The 16,612-nt window shown below is 46.3% G+C and overlaps 1 protein-coding gene across 1 annotated transcript in view; it reads right to left on the bottom strand.

The window, feature by feature from the left end:
• Positions 1-203: 203 nt before the first annotated feature.
• Positions 204-16,612, bottom strand: part of BAALC (BAALC binder of MAP3K1 and KLF4) — a 143,303-nt gene continuing 126,894 nt past the window's right edge. The window contains exon 3 of the mRNA XM_075353027.1: positions 204-3,559. Coding sequence (XP_075209142.1) covers positions 3,449-3,559 — 111 coding nt within the window. The 3' untranslated portion in view covers positions 204-3,448. The remainder of the gene's footprint in view (positions 3,560-16,612) is intronic.

Genomic DNA, 16,612 nt, shown 5'->3' on the forward strand with positions numbered 1-16,612 from the left:
GGCTGCTGTAGTCTGACAGCGTCCGCGCAGTGGCTACCGACGGGGGAGAACGGTCACCTAGGAGGGCTACCCGAAACCCATCTCCAGCTAGAGAGAGAGCACAGAGTGGGAAGTAAGGAGACTGCTAGGGAGAACCAGGCCCAAACGGGCGGCAGATCCCGGAGCGGGGATAGATCCACCTTTCCCTGCTAAACCTGCCGGTGTGGGGCCCTCAAAGCCCACACCACAACACCTAAAAGCCGCAGCCACGTAGCCACAGTTAGGGCCCACAGTTCACAGGAGGCAAGCAGCTGGAGTGATCTGGCCCAGGCAACAAGCAAACGGCAAACGAAGGGGAGAGAGGCTTCAGCAACTTCCCTGGGTGACCCCCATAGGGACTAAAAGTCGGGGTTACCCCAAACTACCAAGGGCTAAGGAAGGCGAGTTGGTAGTCACCATCAGAAGTCAGCCTGAAGGATACCTGGTTCCCGCCTGGTTCATCCCAGCTACGCCCGGGTTACTCACCCTGCCACCTGAAGTGAGTAAAACCCCTGAAAGACATCCTGCGTGTGTGGAGTTATTCTGCGCCTTGTGGTTCTACACACCTACACAGGGCCCTGGGGCTTGCCTCACTCTCAGGAGGCTATTCCAACTAACTGCACTCACCATCAGCCCCAGGCGTCCCTCAACCTGCAGTGGCGGTCCCCACTGACCGCAATTCTGAGAGTGGCGTCACGACAAGAAGAAGATCTCCTACCTGTGACCAGATCCAGCTGAGTGGAGTCCCTGAAGGTAATGCACCGACACAACACCTGTGGGGCTTCACATATCCAGCAGTGACCCAGGGGATGCTGGGAAGCAGTGAGTGTGTATTTGCCTCTCTGCAAAAGGAAAAAGTGTTTGTGTCTCTCTGCAAAGAAGGAGCAGTACTCAGATATTGTAGTGTGTGTATCCTGAGAAGAGTCAAACTACAAAGGCCAGCCAGTCCACAAAGAGACTGTCAGGAGTGGAGAATAGCCAGGACAGTTCAAGAGCAAATTCTGTTGAGCAGAAGTATAGAGGAGAGAAGTGACCAAGTACAGAATTCACCCCTCTCCCCATCACCTCACTGCATGATAAGGTATAGTGTTCTGCTCTGTGTACATCCACTGTGTAAGGAGAAAGACTCTGTGTAAGGAGAGAAGATAATCTGTTAACATACTGTTATGTATGTTATGTAAGCCCTGTGTGAAGATTATTAAAGCCTTCCATCTACTACTTTCTGGATCAGTGTTATAAAGCAGTGTACTTGCTGGAAACTGTTACATCACCTCATGTATAGAAGATGCAGGTTAAGTGTGCCCTGATTTAATCCTCCAAATTTAAAAAAAACACATTGGCGAACATACAACACTTTACAAATGCAAACCATTCGTGCGAGCATCGCTGTTCTCATATACACTCGGTGTTCAGACCAGTGCGAGCCACTTGTAGTGTTTGATCCGCTCGCACTGGAGATGACAACATGTTATCGGATGTGTGCACCAATCAAAAAAAATTTGAAAAACCCCACCAACCTGCCCCTGGGATTGTTCTATTTATGGCTGGCTGCATGTGGGCGGAGACCCTAACTGCCCAATTAGTAACTTTCATTGAGGTTCAGGTAAAGTCCGAGTCCGATTAGGGCTGGTATCTGGGGCACATGTATTGCCAGACTCTCCCCATCTATGCCCCCACCATAGGCCATTATAGGACCATATTGTAACTTTGTGGTCACCTTTGATCTTATTCCAAAATATTTCACAAGATACATCATAATATCTGAGAAAAAACAACTTTAGCCATGTTTCATTACATGTATTATGAATGTATTTCCCCCTAGACCTACAACTTCTAGAGAACATGGTGATTTTCAGGGGTACTATACGGCAAAACAAAAGGGCCCATATTATGTGTAGAGCTGTCTTGGGACGAGAAAGGCTCTATTTGAAACTGTAGGGACTATATGCCACAAAACATGGATCATGCTAATGCTGTGCCAACCAAATGTTCTAATTTGTAGAACTGTGCAATAACCTGACCTTTTTTGGAGGCTATATAGAAGCTTCCAAATTTACTTTATGAACCTCTCCTTGATTAAAATGCATTTTCATGATAGACAAACCAAGGGCGGACACAGGCATCGGAGAACTTCTGTACACTATATGGGTCAGTAGTTCTCAAAATGTGTAGCTTTTAACATTCCCTTCATGTCTATGAATGTCCAAGGAAATTATTTTGAGGAAACCGACGGATAGCCTAGGTCTTGATGCCGCCATAGAGAAAGATGATTCCAGATATATTAATGAACGTGATAGGTTTCTACGCGTTTCAGAGCGCAAACCCCTCCTTCTTCAGGACAAAGAAGAAGGAGATGTTGGCTCTCCAAAACGCGTAGACATATATCAGTTTCATCATCTGGAATCATCTTTCACTTTTCACTACAGCAGTGCGGCATCAACACCCAGTCTCGACATTGGTTTCCTCTACTGACATGTGTAGCTGCAGCAGCCATGTGATCCATACTTTGTGCTGTTGGTTGGGACTCGCACAACCCTCAAAGGTGAGACCTCCTAGTGTCGTTTATCTCCTATACTCCTCGGATAAGACCTGATTTGCGCTCCCTCTTGTCTTCCAGCACTTTACAATTTATGAAATTATTTTGCTTGATCTCTTACATACAATCTAATATACAGTAGTAAATTATATTTTAGGGCCACAATGGACCTTATTCTCTACAGAGCCCCTGTGCATCTTTACAAATAGAATATCTGCCTCTAGGTTGAACATCTTAAAAAGAGCCATCACACAAAAAGCAAAAAGTTTCATGTCATCGCCCCTGAAGATCTAGAGTCACTGACGGAGATATATGATGTTACCATGAACCTGTATGTAGAAAAATTGGCTTAGCATCTAAATATCAAATGTTGTTAGTTATTGCATGCAGTGTCCAAGCCATTGGTAAGCACACATCCACTAATAGGAGTAGTAGTAATATAATCACGAAACACAGGCCTCCGTTTAGGTTACAATATATAGGAGAGACATTTTACTATCGGATTGAAAAGACTCGAAATGTTTTCAGATGTTCTGAAGAATAAACTCACGCCCAGACCCTGTAGATGGAGGTTCATACTAGGTATTAAATTGCGTCAAATGCTCTTAATATGATTCAGAAATCAAATTGTCCACATGATTTTCTACACTTCCATCAACGTGGCGTTCAACCTAATGCTCAGACGCTTTACTGAAGGCACTCAGCACCAAACTTCTGTGCCCAAATTTTTTACTTCCCGTTACCTTTGGCTCATTTATCTGCTTCCATAAAACATTTTTTTAAGAAAATAATCAGTCTTAGAATATTACACTTTTCTTCGCACCATTCAGCTCCTTCATTAAAGTGTGCAAATTGTTTCCAATATGCCCCCAGTGAACATCTTCCTCTTCCAGACTAATTAACGCAGTTCTCAGCAATTCGTCCATCGCTGTCTATTGGTCTTATGGTTTTTGATAAGTTGATGGTGACTTCTTTTTTGGGCATCCTCTTGCTGTCTCTTTTGCCCTGTTGAAAATAAGGTAGAAAAGAATATGAGCGCCACTTTTGCTTCGGCGAGTAGCACAATCTGTCAAAGACATGGCAAAAATTAGAGTTTGGCTCAGGCATTTAAAGTAAACTTGTCAGGTGCAAAATGCACCCAGAACCACGAGCAGTTCTGGGTGCATATCGCTAATCCCTGCCTAACTGTCCCTGTATCTAGTAGCATAGATAAAGACATCTTTAGAAAAAGCATTTCTAAAGATCCTTTTATGATATCTTAATGAGACCAGGGACTATTTGCAAAGGCGTTACTTACCTTGGCTAGTCGGCCCCCTTAGCATGTTAGTACGCCCCCATTGGCGTGCTAACATGCTAATGAATGCGCAGCATCAGAGGCATGGTCGCTTTCACCTCTGGTACCGCCGCTGGATTTCGACTCAGTGCGCATGATCAGAATGTCCCCGAACTTCCGGTCATGTGCACTGCACTAGTTTGAAGCCATGGCATGTACACCCAGCTTCATAGTATACAAACATGACTTGAAGTCTGGGACTTCTGATTATGTGCACTGAGCAAAAATCCAGCATCAGGTGTGGTTTCAACAGAGAGGTGAGCACGACCATCCTCTGACGCTATGCATTCATTAGCATGTTAGCACGCCCGCACGGGCGTGCTGACATGCTAAGGAGGTCGACTAGCCAAGGGAACTAACGCCCCTGCGACTAGTCGCTAGCCTTATTAGCATATGATAAAGGATGTTTAGAAATACTTTTTCTAAAGATCCCTTTATCAATGCTACTAGATACAGGGACAGGGATTAGCAATATGCACCCAGAACTGCTCGTGGTTCTAGGTGTATATTGCACCTGACAGGTTCACTTTAACTACTTTGCAGAAGAAAAATGCAATTTGTAAAGAGGTGAATGATATTAAATAAAAATTGGAGAGTTTAGAGTTTCCCTTAAGCAGCGGTAGCCCAATTACCACTTTATGGGGAACTCAGATATTTCATTTGACTTAAAGTGGTTGTCCGACTAACAGTATTTTTTAAAAATAATTGAACAAAGATTAAAAATAAATAAAATTCGAATCACCTGCTTTGATCATTCACCATCACTCCAGCACAAACAGGCCTGACTATATACTCAGAAGACGAAGTGATCGTGTTCATCTGTCACCTGAATGCTGAGGCATGTGATTGGCTGTAGTGGTCAAGTGACTGGAACAGGACTTCTCATTTGTGCATAACTTGACATCCATTTCCTGTCAGCTGACTACAGCAGCCAATCACTCATAGGTCTCAAGATATCATCACTTCCTCTCCCGGGAAATACCACCAGACCATCGTGTGCTCTGGAATTATGGGATAGAGGTGGTGACTATACCTTCTTTATTACTTTATAAAACTACCTGAGTTTGTTAAAAAAAAACAAAAAACTTTTTGTGAATTGGACAACCCCTTAAATCTGAGCCACACATCACATTCATCAATTTTCAGTGGAGAGGGCACTGCATACGTTTTTTCCAGTTGCTTTACATGTTAGTCTTATGTGGGCGTCACACGATACGATCTATCGTGCGATAGCACGAGCGATCGTACCCGCCCCCGTCGTTTGTGCGTCACGGGCAATTAGTTGCCCGTGGCCCACAAAGTCGTTAAACCGCCGTCACACGTACTTACCTGCTGAGCGACCTCGCTGTGGGCGGCAAACATCCACTTCCTGCAGGGGGTGGAAAGTTCGGCCGGCCAATAGAAGCGGAGGGGCAGAGATGAGCGGGACGTAAACATCCTGCCCACCTCCTTCCTTCCGCATAGCCGGCGGGAGCCGCGGGACGCAGGTAAGCTGTGTTCATCATTCCCGTGGTGTCACACGGAGCGATGTGTGCTGCCCCGGGTACGATGAACAACTGGCGCAAAGAAAAGTAAACGATTTTTTAAAAATGAGTGACGTGTCAACGATACACGATTTGCGAACTTTCTGCGTCGCTCATAGGTGTCACACGGGACGACGTTGTAAACTATGCCGGATGTGCGTCACGAAAACCGTGACCCCGACGACATATCGCACGATAGATCGTCTCTTGTGACGCCCGCATTAGGGTGATAGAATTCTCCTTGAGACTATGTTTTTGTGACTTTAATGTATTTTAATACTAGTTGGTGCAAATCGATTAACAGGAGCTGGTTCAGCGGCCACAGTTATCTGTGGCCACTGGAGGGAAGCCCCAAGAACCTTCTCTGACTTGATGACATACAGGGCTCTTATTTTAATTAGCCGATCCGGCCTGACGTGATCTCTGCGGTGTGATGCACATGTGATGTAGTCATGCCAGCCAATCAAATGAAGAAGTATGGATACTAGGAGGTAGGAGGCAGTTCTCAGGGCTCCATTTTCCACAGATTACTGATGGCAAATTACTGGACCAGGTCCTGCAAATGGATTGCTAATTTTAATGCATTTTACTATATAGACAGTATCTGGCACGGTGTTCAATGCTGCCTTCGTGTTCTTTTGCCCTCAATACATATTCTGTTGGCAAGGAAAAAGATTAGGTTGACGATGAGCCACAGATGTCTGCAGGGTCCATAATAATGGCATCGTAGATCACTATAGGTTATAATAAGTGTGTGTGGTATCCATGAAAAAAATGGATTCCACATGTACATGTAAAGGCGATCTTAAGCAGTGCCTCTCTCTGACTGGAAATGCAGTCAAGCAAATTTCCCATACTGAATTTAGTGAAAGGTACCATTTTCCCATTCTGCATAATGTGGATAACTAAGGCAGATAGTTTTTTGAGGGGATAACATGTGTCACTGGATATATGGAGACAATAAAGGGGCCCCTAGGCTGGCCCTAAGACTCCATCCTTCACTGTCTCTTATCTCGAAGGTAGGTTTGATGGTAGCCTGGTCTGAGCCCCCAACGTGACCCTGACTCCTGTACAAACCCTGATCTTACTCCTCCTCTACCACACCCTCAGGTCGGACAGGAAAACACAAATACAGAACCCCACCAAATGACATGGACAAGGGAGAACGCACAGGAGAGACCATATGTGAACTGGGGAATAACGAAAAAGGGGAGGAAGTAACGCACAACAGGGAAACACTCACACCACTCAGAATTGCAGCACAAATCACCATAAACAGGAGTAACAACAAGACCATGCTTGTAAAAGCTATCATCGGCACAAAAAGTTTGAAAGGCCTGCTTAATATAGGGATGAGACAGGTGCACACTGCAATCAGCAATCTGAGCACTTAGGTCAGGCTCACCAGTCTGCAGGGGTTAACTCCTGCAGAGCTGAAGATCAATGAACCTGAACCAGCCGACGCCCGGCTCTGGCTGAACATTCCAGAAACCTCAGGTTGCTTGTCAGACTCTGCAGTGTGAACAGAGTCTGAGGCCAAAGTGCTAGCATGTGTGTGCAAAGCTAAACATCCCATGACAACATGATTATTATGACTCACCCACCCCAGGGCTCTGGGACACCCGGTGCCGGGCCGGACTAGTCCGGGGGTAGTCAGTGGTGGTAGGGCCCAGCTCCATTACCCTGGCGGGGTCAACGAATATGGCGACTGCTGGGGATGGCGATTATAATAAAGTTTGTGGAAATATATTCGTGATGCCACCTGTGGATTGCGGCTATGGAGCCGCCGCTGCTGGATAGGGCCTCCAGGGCTGATGTAATAGCACCTGGGATGGTTCTGCTCCCCACAGGTGGAGCGGTACCCCGGGGCAACCGTTGGTGCTTATGAAAGTCTATGCAATGGTGGTGCAGTGTTGAACAAAAGGGAGGCGACACCAGGAGTTGCAGTTTCAAGGTTGCCAGGGCTGCAGCAGACTGGTTGCCGTTGGAGTGCTGGAATTCACTATCCGGTGCCTCCACCGATCCCAGGTAATTCTTAGGGTTAATACCGGTGCACCACTTTTAAGTCTCTTTCCTTGACTGACTTCTTAGCCTCAACTTTGGTAGATAAACTAGTCTTGGCCTCTGCCCAGAATCTGGTCAAGAGGACTTGCCTTACAGGACTCTTGACCTCTTCCCAGGGGATCTATGGCAGGAGGTGGCCCTTGGCGCTTGCAACCACCCTGGGCCTTCGGTGTTACTTTATGAGGAAATGTCTTTCTTCCCTCTGTCTAGGGACCATCCCCGAATGCAGCCAGACCCCTCCACCTGATCTTCCTGTGGAGCAGGCCACGAGCAAATATGCCCTTCCGTGGCCCTGGGATCCTCTCTTCTTTGTCTGTGGTGTCACCTGGGCCTAGCTGGGCCCCAGGATCTCCACCAGGAAACTTCTCTCTCTGTCACTTTCTCTTCACTCTGCTGAGGTAACTACCTCCTTCTCCTTCTCCCTCTCACTTCACTCACTGACTTCAAATTCCTGTTTCTACTCTCCCTTTCTAGTTGGCTTCTCCCACTTTCCTTGTTGCTAGGCCCCCACCCTATGGGAGGAGAGATGGGTCTTACAGCCCCCCGGACTATAGCACGGGGGTAGCTGCCACTATCTCCGGTCCCAATATATGCCTGACAATAGGTGTAGTGTGAATTTGCTTGTGAACCGGTACGTACCCTTGTCCTTACCCAGGATGGGACATCATACCTCTGGCTGAGGTGCAATGTCTCTGTGGCGACGGAAGCCTCAGGGGCGCCACAATTACCCATACCACATTCTTTTTTTCAACACAATTAACCATCTATATCCCATATTCGTCTTGTATGTGCCCTGTAAATGTGCATCTAGAAGCCAAGTCTCATGGCCATCCAAGACCTGTGTGATGGCAAAGGAAGAGTTGGGGGAGCTCCATCATGCATCTGGGAAACTTGCCAACACTTCTGGGAGTCTGGAACATCTCTTGGACCCTCTTGTAAGTTTTGGCATGAATCTCATAATATCCCCTCTTTCACTTGCACAATAAATCATAGATGTAGCTTATAGGAAGTGAAGGAGGGATATATTTATATATATTCTTTCAAGCCCTGATATTTGGTTGGTTTCTGGAAGACCGAAGAATATTTGGGTCCACTCCAGTTCATTTATTAGTTTAAATTCTGGTGTTGGTGGATGCCACCAAACAGGCAAGGCTGGGGCTCTTTTTTGGCTTATGCCTCTTACTACTGGGCCTTAGTTTGGCTCTGATATATAGCACAAATAAACAATTGGAGAAATATATAACCAGGCCACTTTGTTTCCAGCACGGTTATATTTCCTTGCTCAACATCCTTGTTAGGAAATGTTATAATCTTGATAACCATGAAGATTTGCAGTATTAAGGATATTATTAACCCAGAGTACTCAACTTTGATCCACTTCGGTCTCCATTACTTTTAATAGTTTATTTCTAATAGATTGGGTTATAACCACATGCTGGTGATGGGGAGGACAATTATGCTAATGGTATGTGTACTTGTAGGAGCGGACATACACAGGGCAAGTCTAGGAGCTGCTCTTGTTGATTAGGAGACATGTAAGATGCATTTTCATGGAGGCATAAATTAACATATTTATTCTGTTCTGCTCAAAGCATCTAATTCTCGATCGTTCACCTCATCCTCAGCCGAGTGTGAAATGAAGAACTGAAGATTAAATCTGATGCTAACGAATGTGATGGTGAGGTGTAAATTCTTCCGCACATCCAGATGTACTGTACCATGCAAAATACAGCAGCTGAAATATTTACAATGAGATTCTGTATTAAATTAATAAAGGCAATTTTTATGTCTGCTTACGACCAGTGCTGGAAAAGTCCTCGAAGTCGAAATCAGTCACAAAGAAATACCATTTTTTCCAGTTTGTAAAACACACTTTTTCCTCCCCAAAACTGGGTAATAAATGAGGGTGCAACTTACAAACTGCATATGGCTTACCGGCAGTGGTGGCAAAGGGTCGGTGATACTGCTGGTTCGTGGGGTGTCACGGCGGCGGGCGCTATTGATCTGACGGCGGGCTCGGCGGAGGGGGTGTCGCAGCTCAAGAAGGTCAGTGTGCGGTAGCGGAGGGTCGGCAAAACTGCAGGCTTGTAGGGTGTTGCGGCGGCAGGCGTCATTGGTCTGTGTGCTGCTTTGAATTGCTCGCTGTTGACGAGATGGACTTCAAGAAAATGGCTGCGGAGGCGACACAAGTGCAGATAGGACTCTGTGGCCATTTTCGTGAAGTCCATCGGGTCTGTCTGTGCACACGCCGCCTCCACTGTCATTGTCTTGAAGTCCACCAGCGATTCAATGAAGCCTGCAGTCTGCCAGCAGATCAATTGTGCTCGCCGCCGCGACACACCATGAGCCCGCAGGATCACCGACCTCTCCGCCATCACACACTGACCCTCTTGAGCTGCAACACCTCCTTTTCCTCCGAGTCCGCTGGCAGACCAATGCTGCCCAAAGCTGTGACACCTCACGAACCTGCAGTATCCAAGACCCTATACACACTTATCCTCTTGAGCCACAACACCCCCTCTTCCAGGCCCGCAGCATCTCCTACCCTGCCTCCAGTGACCTTCCTGAGCCGCTCCACCACTGTGATTTCCCCTGGTGAGTTAATATAAGACACACTAGGATTATAAGACGGATGCTAATTTTAGCAGTAAAAATTTATTTTAGTGATTTTGATATCAAGTTTTCTTCTGAGGTTTTACATTTGTAAAATGGGCAGGGGCGGTTGTCGTAGGCGAGGTACTCATGTACCGCCCCGCGGGCTCGGCTGCGACCGCCGAGTCACTCGGATCCGTGCTCGTACTGCGGATGGTGGCTTGAGCCTCTCACAGACCCGGGGGTCACGTCGCTCTGCAAGGGAGTTGGCGCTACACGCGGGGATTTGGGTGAGGAGGTCTGTTCTGTTGTTGTGTCTCTCAGTAATCACACTCAGTGGAGATGTTCAGGCTATTTATTAGGTGGTATTGTCAGCCATTGCATCTCTCCCTGCTGCCTGCACTCTGTCCCCAGTACCAGCGAGTTCCCACTTGCTTGTGAACACATACAAGAAGAGAGACCCCTAGAGGCCCCTAGGGGACATACAGCATATACATATTGCTACATCCTTTCTCTTTAAACAAGAATAACATTCAAACTTAATAAACACAAGTTAATCTGACCAAGTAAAAGAGAATTATACAATATATACAGTTAGATATAATCCTTGAGGTGCGCAGGCTTTCTGATCATTCTGCTGGCCCTAGTAACATAAGAAGAGTCAATGTCCACCTCTGGTAGTTGTTCTGATTCTGGTAATGTGCCTTCTGATATTGCCTGTCTCTGGTTAACAGTCTCACCCTGATGGTCAGCAGTCACTGTTGGTACTTGGCTTGGACTTGCTGCCTCGTTATCTTGGGTATCAGGATATTGTTCAAAAGGCCATAAATCATCTTGTTCTTGTGTTTTCCTCAAATATCTCCTATTTCTCCTTAGGCTTCTTCCGTCTTCTGTTACAATTTCGTAGGACCAAGGTCCTAGTTTCTGGACAATCTTTGCCTTTTGCCAGTGTTTGTCGTATTTGCTGCTTGGCTGCAGCCGTATGTTGTCATTCCTCTGGAGATCTGGCAGATCCTTTGCAGATTTATTGTAATAGAAAGCTGCCTATCTTGATTTTTCTTTAGTTGAGCTTTGATGTTTCCCACCAACTTTGGCTTTAACAGATGACTAGCGGTTGGTATGAGTGTCTTTGTACGTCTACTCATGAGCCTCTGTGCCGGACTGCTGTCTATGCCTTCGGTGGGTGTGTTTCTATGATCCAGTATAGACAGATGTACATCAGTACCTGCCTGTTTTGCTTTTTTAAGGAGTCTTTTGGCCGTTTTTACTGCGGACTCTGCTTTGCCATTACTCTGTGGATATCTTGGAGACGACGTCTGGTGTTCAAATTCCCATCTCTTGCAGAAATTTTTAAACTCCTCTGAAGTAAACTGAGCAGCATTGTCAGAGAACACGATATCTGGAATGCCATACCTGGCAAAATGGGCCTTGAGTTTTTTAATCACTGTTCTCGCCCTTGTGTCCTGTAACAAATAAATCTCCCAAAAGTTAGATAAATAGTCCACTGTAATCAGGTATTCTTTGTCATTCCATGTGAACACATCTGTTCCAATTTTTGTCCAAGGCCTCTGTGGAATTTCATGAGGTTGCAATGTCTCCTTTTGTTGCTTATCACTGCAGGATGCACATATTTCACATTGTGCTATATAGTTTTTAATGTGGTCATTCATTCCTGGCCAATAAATAGATTCTCTTGCTCGCCGTAGACATCCTTCCCTGCCTAAGTGCGAAGAGTGCAGTGTTTCCAGTATGTCTCTCCTGAGTGCTTCTGGTATAACAGCTCTGTCTCCTTTAAAGATGATTCCTTGCTGCACTGACAGTTCATCTCTTATGTGGAAGAATGGAGAAACTTCCCTAGGTGCATGCTGCTTGTATTTTGGCCAGCCCTGCAAGATGACAGTCTTTAAGATCTGGAGTATTTTATCCTTCTCTGTACAAGTCTGTATTTGCTTAAACTTGTCTTTTGACACCGCCAGATAGTCACACATATTGATGGTTTCAATTTCATTCTCCTCATCATTTGTGACAGGTAGGTATGCTCTGCTTAGAGTATCTGCAATCAGTAAGTCTCTTCCTGGACAGTAACAGATGTCAAAATCGTATTTCTGAAGTCGTAACAGCATGCACTGTAGTCTCTTTGGAGCATTTAGTAGTGGTTTCTTTGTAATGCTCTCCAATGGCTTGTGATCAGACTGCACTGTTACTCGTCGACCATAGGTGTACTGGTGACACTTCTCCATCCCAAATACCACAGCCAGTAACTCCTTCTCAATCTGAGCATATCCCTGCTCTGTTGTTGTTAGGGCTCTGCTTGCAAACGTGATTGGCTGTTTGTTCTGCATTAGTGTAGCTCCAAGGCCTTTTTCTGAAGCATCACATTGTACCACCACTTCTCGATCTGGGTCGAAATACTTAAGGGTTGCTGCATCTGCAATAGCCTTCTTTACTGACCGGAAAGCAGTTTCCTGGTTTTCTGTCCATTCCCAGAGCACATCTTTGTGGGTTAGCTGTCTCAGTGGCTCACACATATCTGACAGATGCTTGCAAAACTTGGAGAGATAATTTACCATGCCCAGAAATCGTTGTACTCCACACACATCAGTTGGGGTTGGCAAATCTTGAATTGCTCTCACCTTTTCTGGATCCACTTACACCATTTGAGGTCAGAAGATGTCCAATATATGCAACTTCTGTCATTTTCAATTTGAATTTGTCCACGTTCAGCTTTATTTGTTTTGCTCTACATCGGTCCAAAAATTGTATCATCTTCTGATCATGATCCTTGATTGCAGATTCCATATCTTCGCCTTCTCCCACTATAAGGATATCATCTGCTATTGTTTTTACTCCAGGAAGTCCTTCCTGGAGTAATCTTCAGGTTTTAGTCCCATGGGCAGTCTCAGCCATTTATAGCGTCCAAATGGTGAAGAAAATGTTGTCAATAAACTTGATTCTTCAGGCAGTTCCACATGCCAGAATCCATTTTTGACATCACATACAGAAAATATTTTAGCCTTTGATAGATCTGGGAGAACATCCTCCAATGTTGGCATCGGGTAATGATTTCTTTTCAGAACCTTGTTGAGTGGCTTCGGATCAATGCATATTCTTAACTTGCCTGATGGTTTCTGCACTATGACCAAACTGCTGATCCAATCTGTACTCTTCTGGACTGGTTCTATCATGCCTCTTTTCTGTAAATCTTGTAGCTCTACTTTCAGTGGTTGCATAAAAGCTACAGGCACCCTTCTTGTAGGTAATCTGGTAGGCTGCACGGTTTTATCAATTTCTAGCCTGTATTTACCTTCAAAACACCCATCACCTTCAAATAAATCAGCATACTCCATTTTTATTTTTTGAAAGTCCAAATTGCGCTCTGCATTTAGTTTGGGATTTGGTATATCCTGGGAAACCTCAACAGACATAATGTTCTGCGACTGTACTTTTATTAAGTCCATTGCCTGCACTGCTTTTACTCCCAGTATTGGTACATGGTTCCCACCATGCAGCACGGTAAATTCAGCTCTGTAACTTTTCCTGTTACATGGGTTCCGTATTTTGAGCTTACATGTCCCCATAGGTTTCAGAACACTTTTGTTGTACATCACCAGTACCTTGTCCGTTGGCTCAATGGAAACCTGTTTGTTCAGCAGAGCACTTGGAATTACATTGCAGCTTGCTCCACAATCCAGCTGAAATCTAATGGGCTTCTCATCCGACAGGAAGGTTGCATAGAGCTGCTTGGCATCCTTGACTATGGCTGCCTGATTACATTGATATTCTGTGTTGCAGGTTGCAGCTGTAGCCATGTAATGTTCTCTGCACTGTCAGTATCTTGTGTCACAGTGTGGACCTGTCTATGCTGTTTGCTTGTTCCCAGCCTGCAGACAGCTGAGAAATGATTCTTCTTGCCACATAACCTGCAGGTTTCGCCATATGCTGCACACTTGGTCTTGTCTCTCTCATGTCTCTTACCACAATATTTGCAGTGGATCGTGCTTATAGGGGAGCTTGGTCTTGTCTTTCCTCTCATAGATACTGCATGTACCTCATCATCATCATCATCATTCTCACTGGTGCCTGCCATCATCTTCAGGCTGCGCTTTGTCAGCTCTGCAGCCCTGCAGATTTGCATGCATCTCTCTGAGGTCAGCTCTTCGTCTCTGAGTAACCTTTCTCTGAGGCAAGTGTCCATAATGCCACATACAATTCTGTCTCTTATGAGGCTATCTCTGATTTCCCCAAAGCCACACGTTGCAGCCAATGTCCTCAGCTCTGTCACATATCTGTCTACATTTTAACCATCTGCCTGCTGTCTTGTGAAAAACTTGAATCTCTCCACAGTCTTATTTCTCTTGGGGTCACAGTGCTTATCAAATCTTGATGCTTATTGATGCCAATTTTTATTCATGCAAAGGTCTGTGCTATTATGACGTTTCGGCCATACAATTTTGGCCTTTATCAAATAAATGTACACAAGAAACGTACTTACGTTTCTTGTGTACATTTATTTGATAAAGGCCAAAATTGTATGGCCGAAACGTCATAATAGCACAGACCTTTGCATGAATAAAAATTGGCATCAATAAGCATCAATATTTTCGTTTTTTCATTTCTTTGAGTGCCCGAGCTGACTTTCTGCACTACTGACTTTTTCTCGGTGGCACCTAACTCATATTTGTGAGCCAGATTCTATACTATATATATAGTGCTTATCAAATGTCTCCACAATCTCTGCTAGGACGAGGTGGTCTGTGTCTGGCAGTAAGGTCTGGGCTAGTTCTCTGCCTTTTTCCCCAATTAAGTAATAAAAGAGCTTTACTTTACGTTTGTCATCACGGGGGGCCACTGTCAGATCCACATACAGAGTAAATTCCTCTTTCCAGTGTCTCCATGTCTGGGATAGATTACATGATGAGACATCCAGTTTCTGAGGGGGCTTCAGACCAGTCTCCATCTTGTATAATGACAGGAAATCTGTGCTCACAGTTGCTATGATGTTCTGTACAGTCCCAGTCTCACACACACGCTCTGAGGATTTGCAGGTGTCACATGAAGGTTCTGTGCCCAGCTGCCACCATGTTCTGTTGTTGTGTCTCTCAGTAATCACACTCAGTGGAGATCTTCAGGCTATTAGGTGGTATTGTCAGCCATTGCATCTCTCCCTGCTGCCTGCACTCTGTCTCCAGTACCAGCGAGTTCCCACTTGCTTGTGAACACATACAAGAAGAGAGACCCCTAGAGGCCCCTAGGGGACATACAGCATATACATATTGCTACAGAGGTCCACGGCTGGGGCCACGGTGGTTTGGTTTGGGATGTAAGTTCGTGACACCACCCACGTGGTTGTGGTGATTGTAGACACCACTGCTGCGGTGAAGGTATGGGGGCTCCCGGGAGCGGTGTAGTGGCGCAGCTAGGTGTTGACCCCTCCGTGGGTAGGGGGTGTTGGTCCCGGGGCCCGGTAGGCGAGGGCCGGGGTGCAGGGTGAAGTGTTGCGGTGCAGTGCGGTGCGATGCCTGATGGCCTGATGGCACTGGAGTCTCTGGTAAACCAAACAGAGTGATGAACGGGGCCCGCAGCTGGCTGCAGCTTCTCCCAGAATAGGTTGGTGGTTTCCGCCTTTCTCCTGCAGATGCTGGCCCTTTGGGTCTCTATGCCTTGGCGGTGGCTTTACCCTGTATGGTTGGGCTGTTGTGGGATAGGGGCTTCGGTGGGATAGGTCCTTAAGTCCAGTCCGCAATCAGTTGATTCGACTCGGCCCTGTCGGTTCAGGGCTTTGTACTGGATCTGAGTACCCTGCCTGGTGCTCCGGTATCCAGTTGGCTCCCCGGTCCGGTTCCGGCGGGCCACTACCCTGTCCCAGTCCCTTACGGTTCCACCGGTCATCTTCCCGGTCTCCTGTAGGCGGCCACCACCGTCTGCCTCCTTGCCAATGGCGACTGGGCTCCGACCCAGCCACCTGGTAGTCTCTTATCAGGGCCCGGACACAGGACTGTCCGAGACCTTGACTGCTCTCCACTCGTACTCGAACTTGACTCCTCTAGAACATGAACTTGACTCAATGTTTTCCCGCCTCCAGGCCTGTGAACTCCTCGGTGGGCAGAGCCAACTGCCTGCCTCCGCCCCCTGGTGTGGACATCAAACCTGGAGGGTGGTGACAAGGTTTTTAGTTTGACTGGTGTTACCTAATCGGGAGGGGGTGCGGTGTTGTGTGTGACTACCTGGGATGACCTGACTAGTCCAGGGCATCACACTAATATTCCACACCCTACCATGCTTCAGGAAAATGGGGGTCCTGGCTGGGTGTATGTGCGGTTGATATCTTGGCGATATACCTCTGTAGACTGCATACTGCTGCTGAGTGTGGCAGGCCAGAACCAGATTGTGATGCTAGTCACTACTTACGGGTAGTACAAATGGTAGAATAGTCAGGAAAGCCAGGGTCTAGTAATTGGAGGACACGTATGGACACAAAGAGTACACCGAGGCGTAGTCAGGTCAGAATCTGAGAGTCAGAATTACGGGAAGGCACGTAATCGATTC

The sequence above is a fragment of the Anomaloglossus baeobatrachus genome, chromosome 6 (assembly GCF_048569485.1).
Source record: "Anomaloglossus baeobatrachus isolate aAnoBae1 chromosome 6, aAnoBae1.hap1, whole genome shotgun sequence".
NCBI classification, from domain to species: Eukaryota; Metazoa; Chordata; class Amphibia; order Anura; family Aromobatidae; genus Anomaloglossus; species Anomaloglossus baeobatrachus.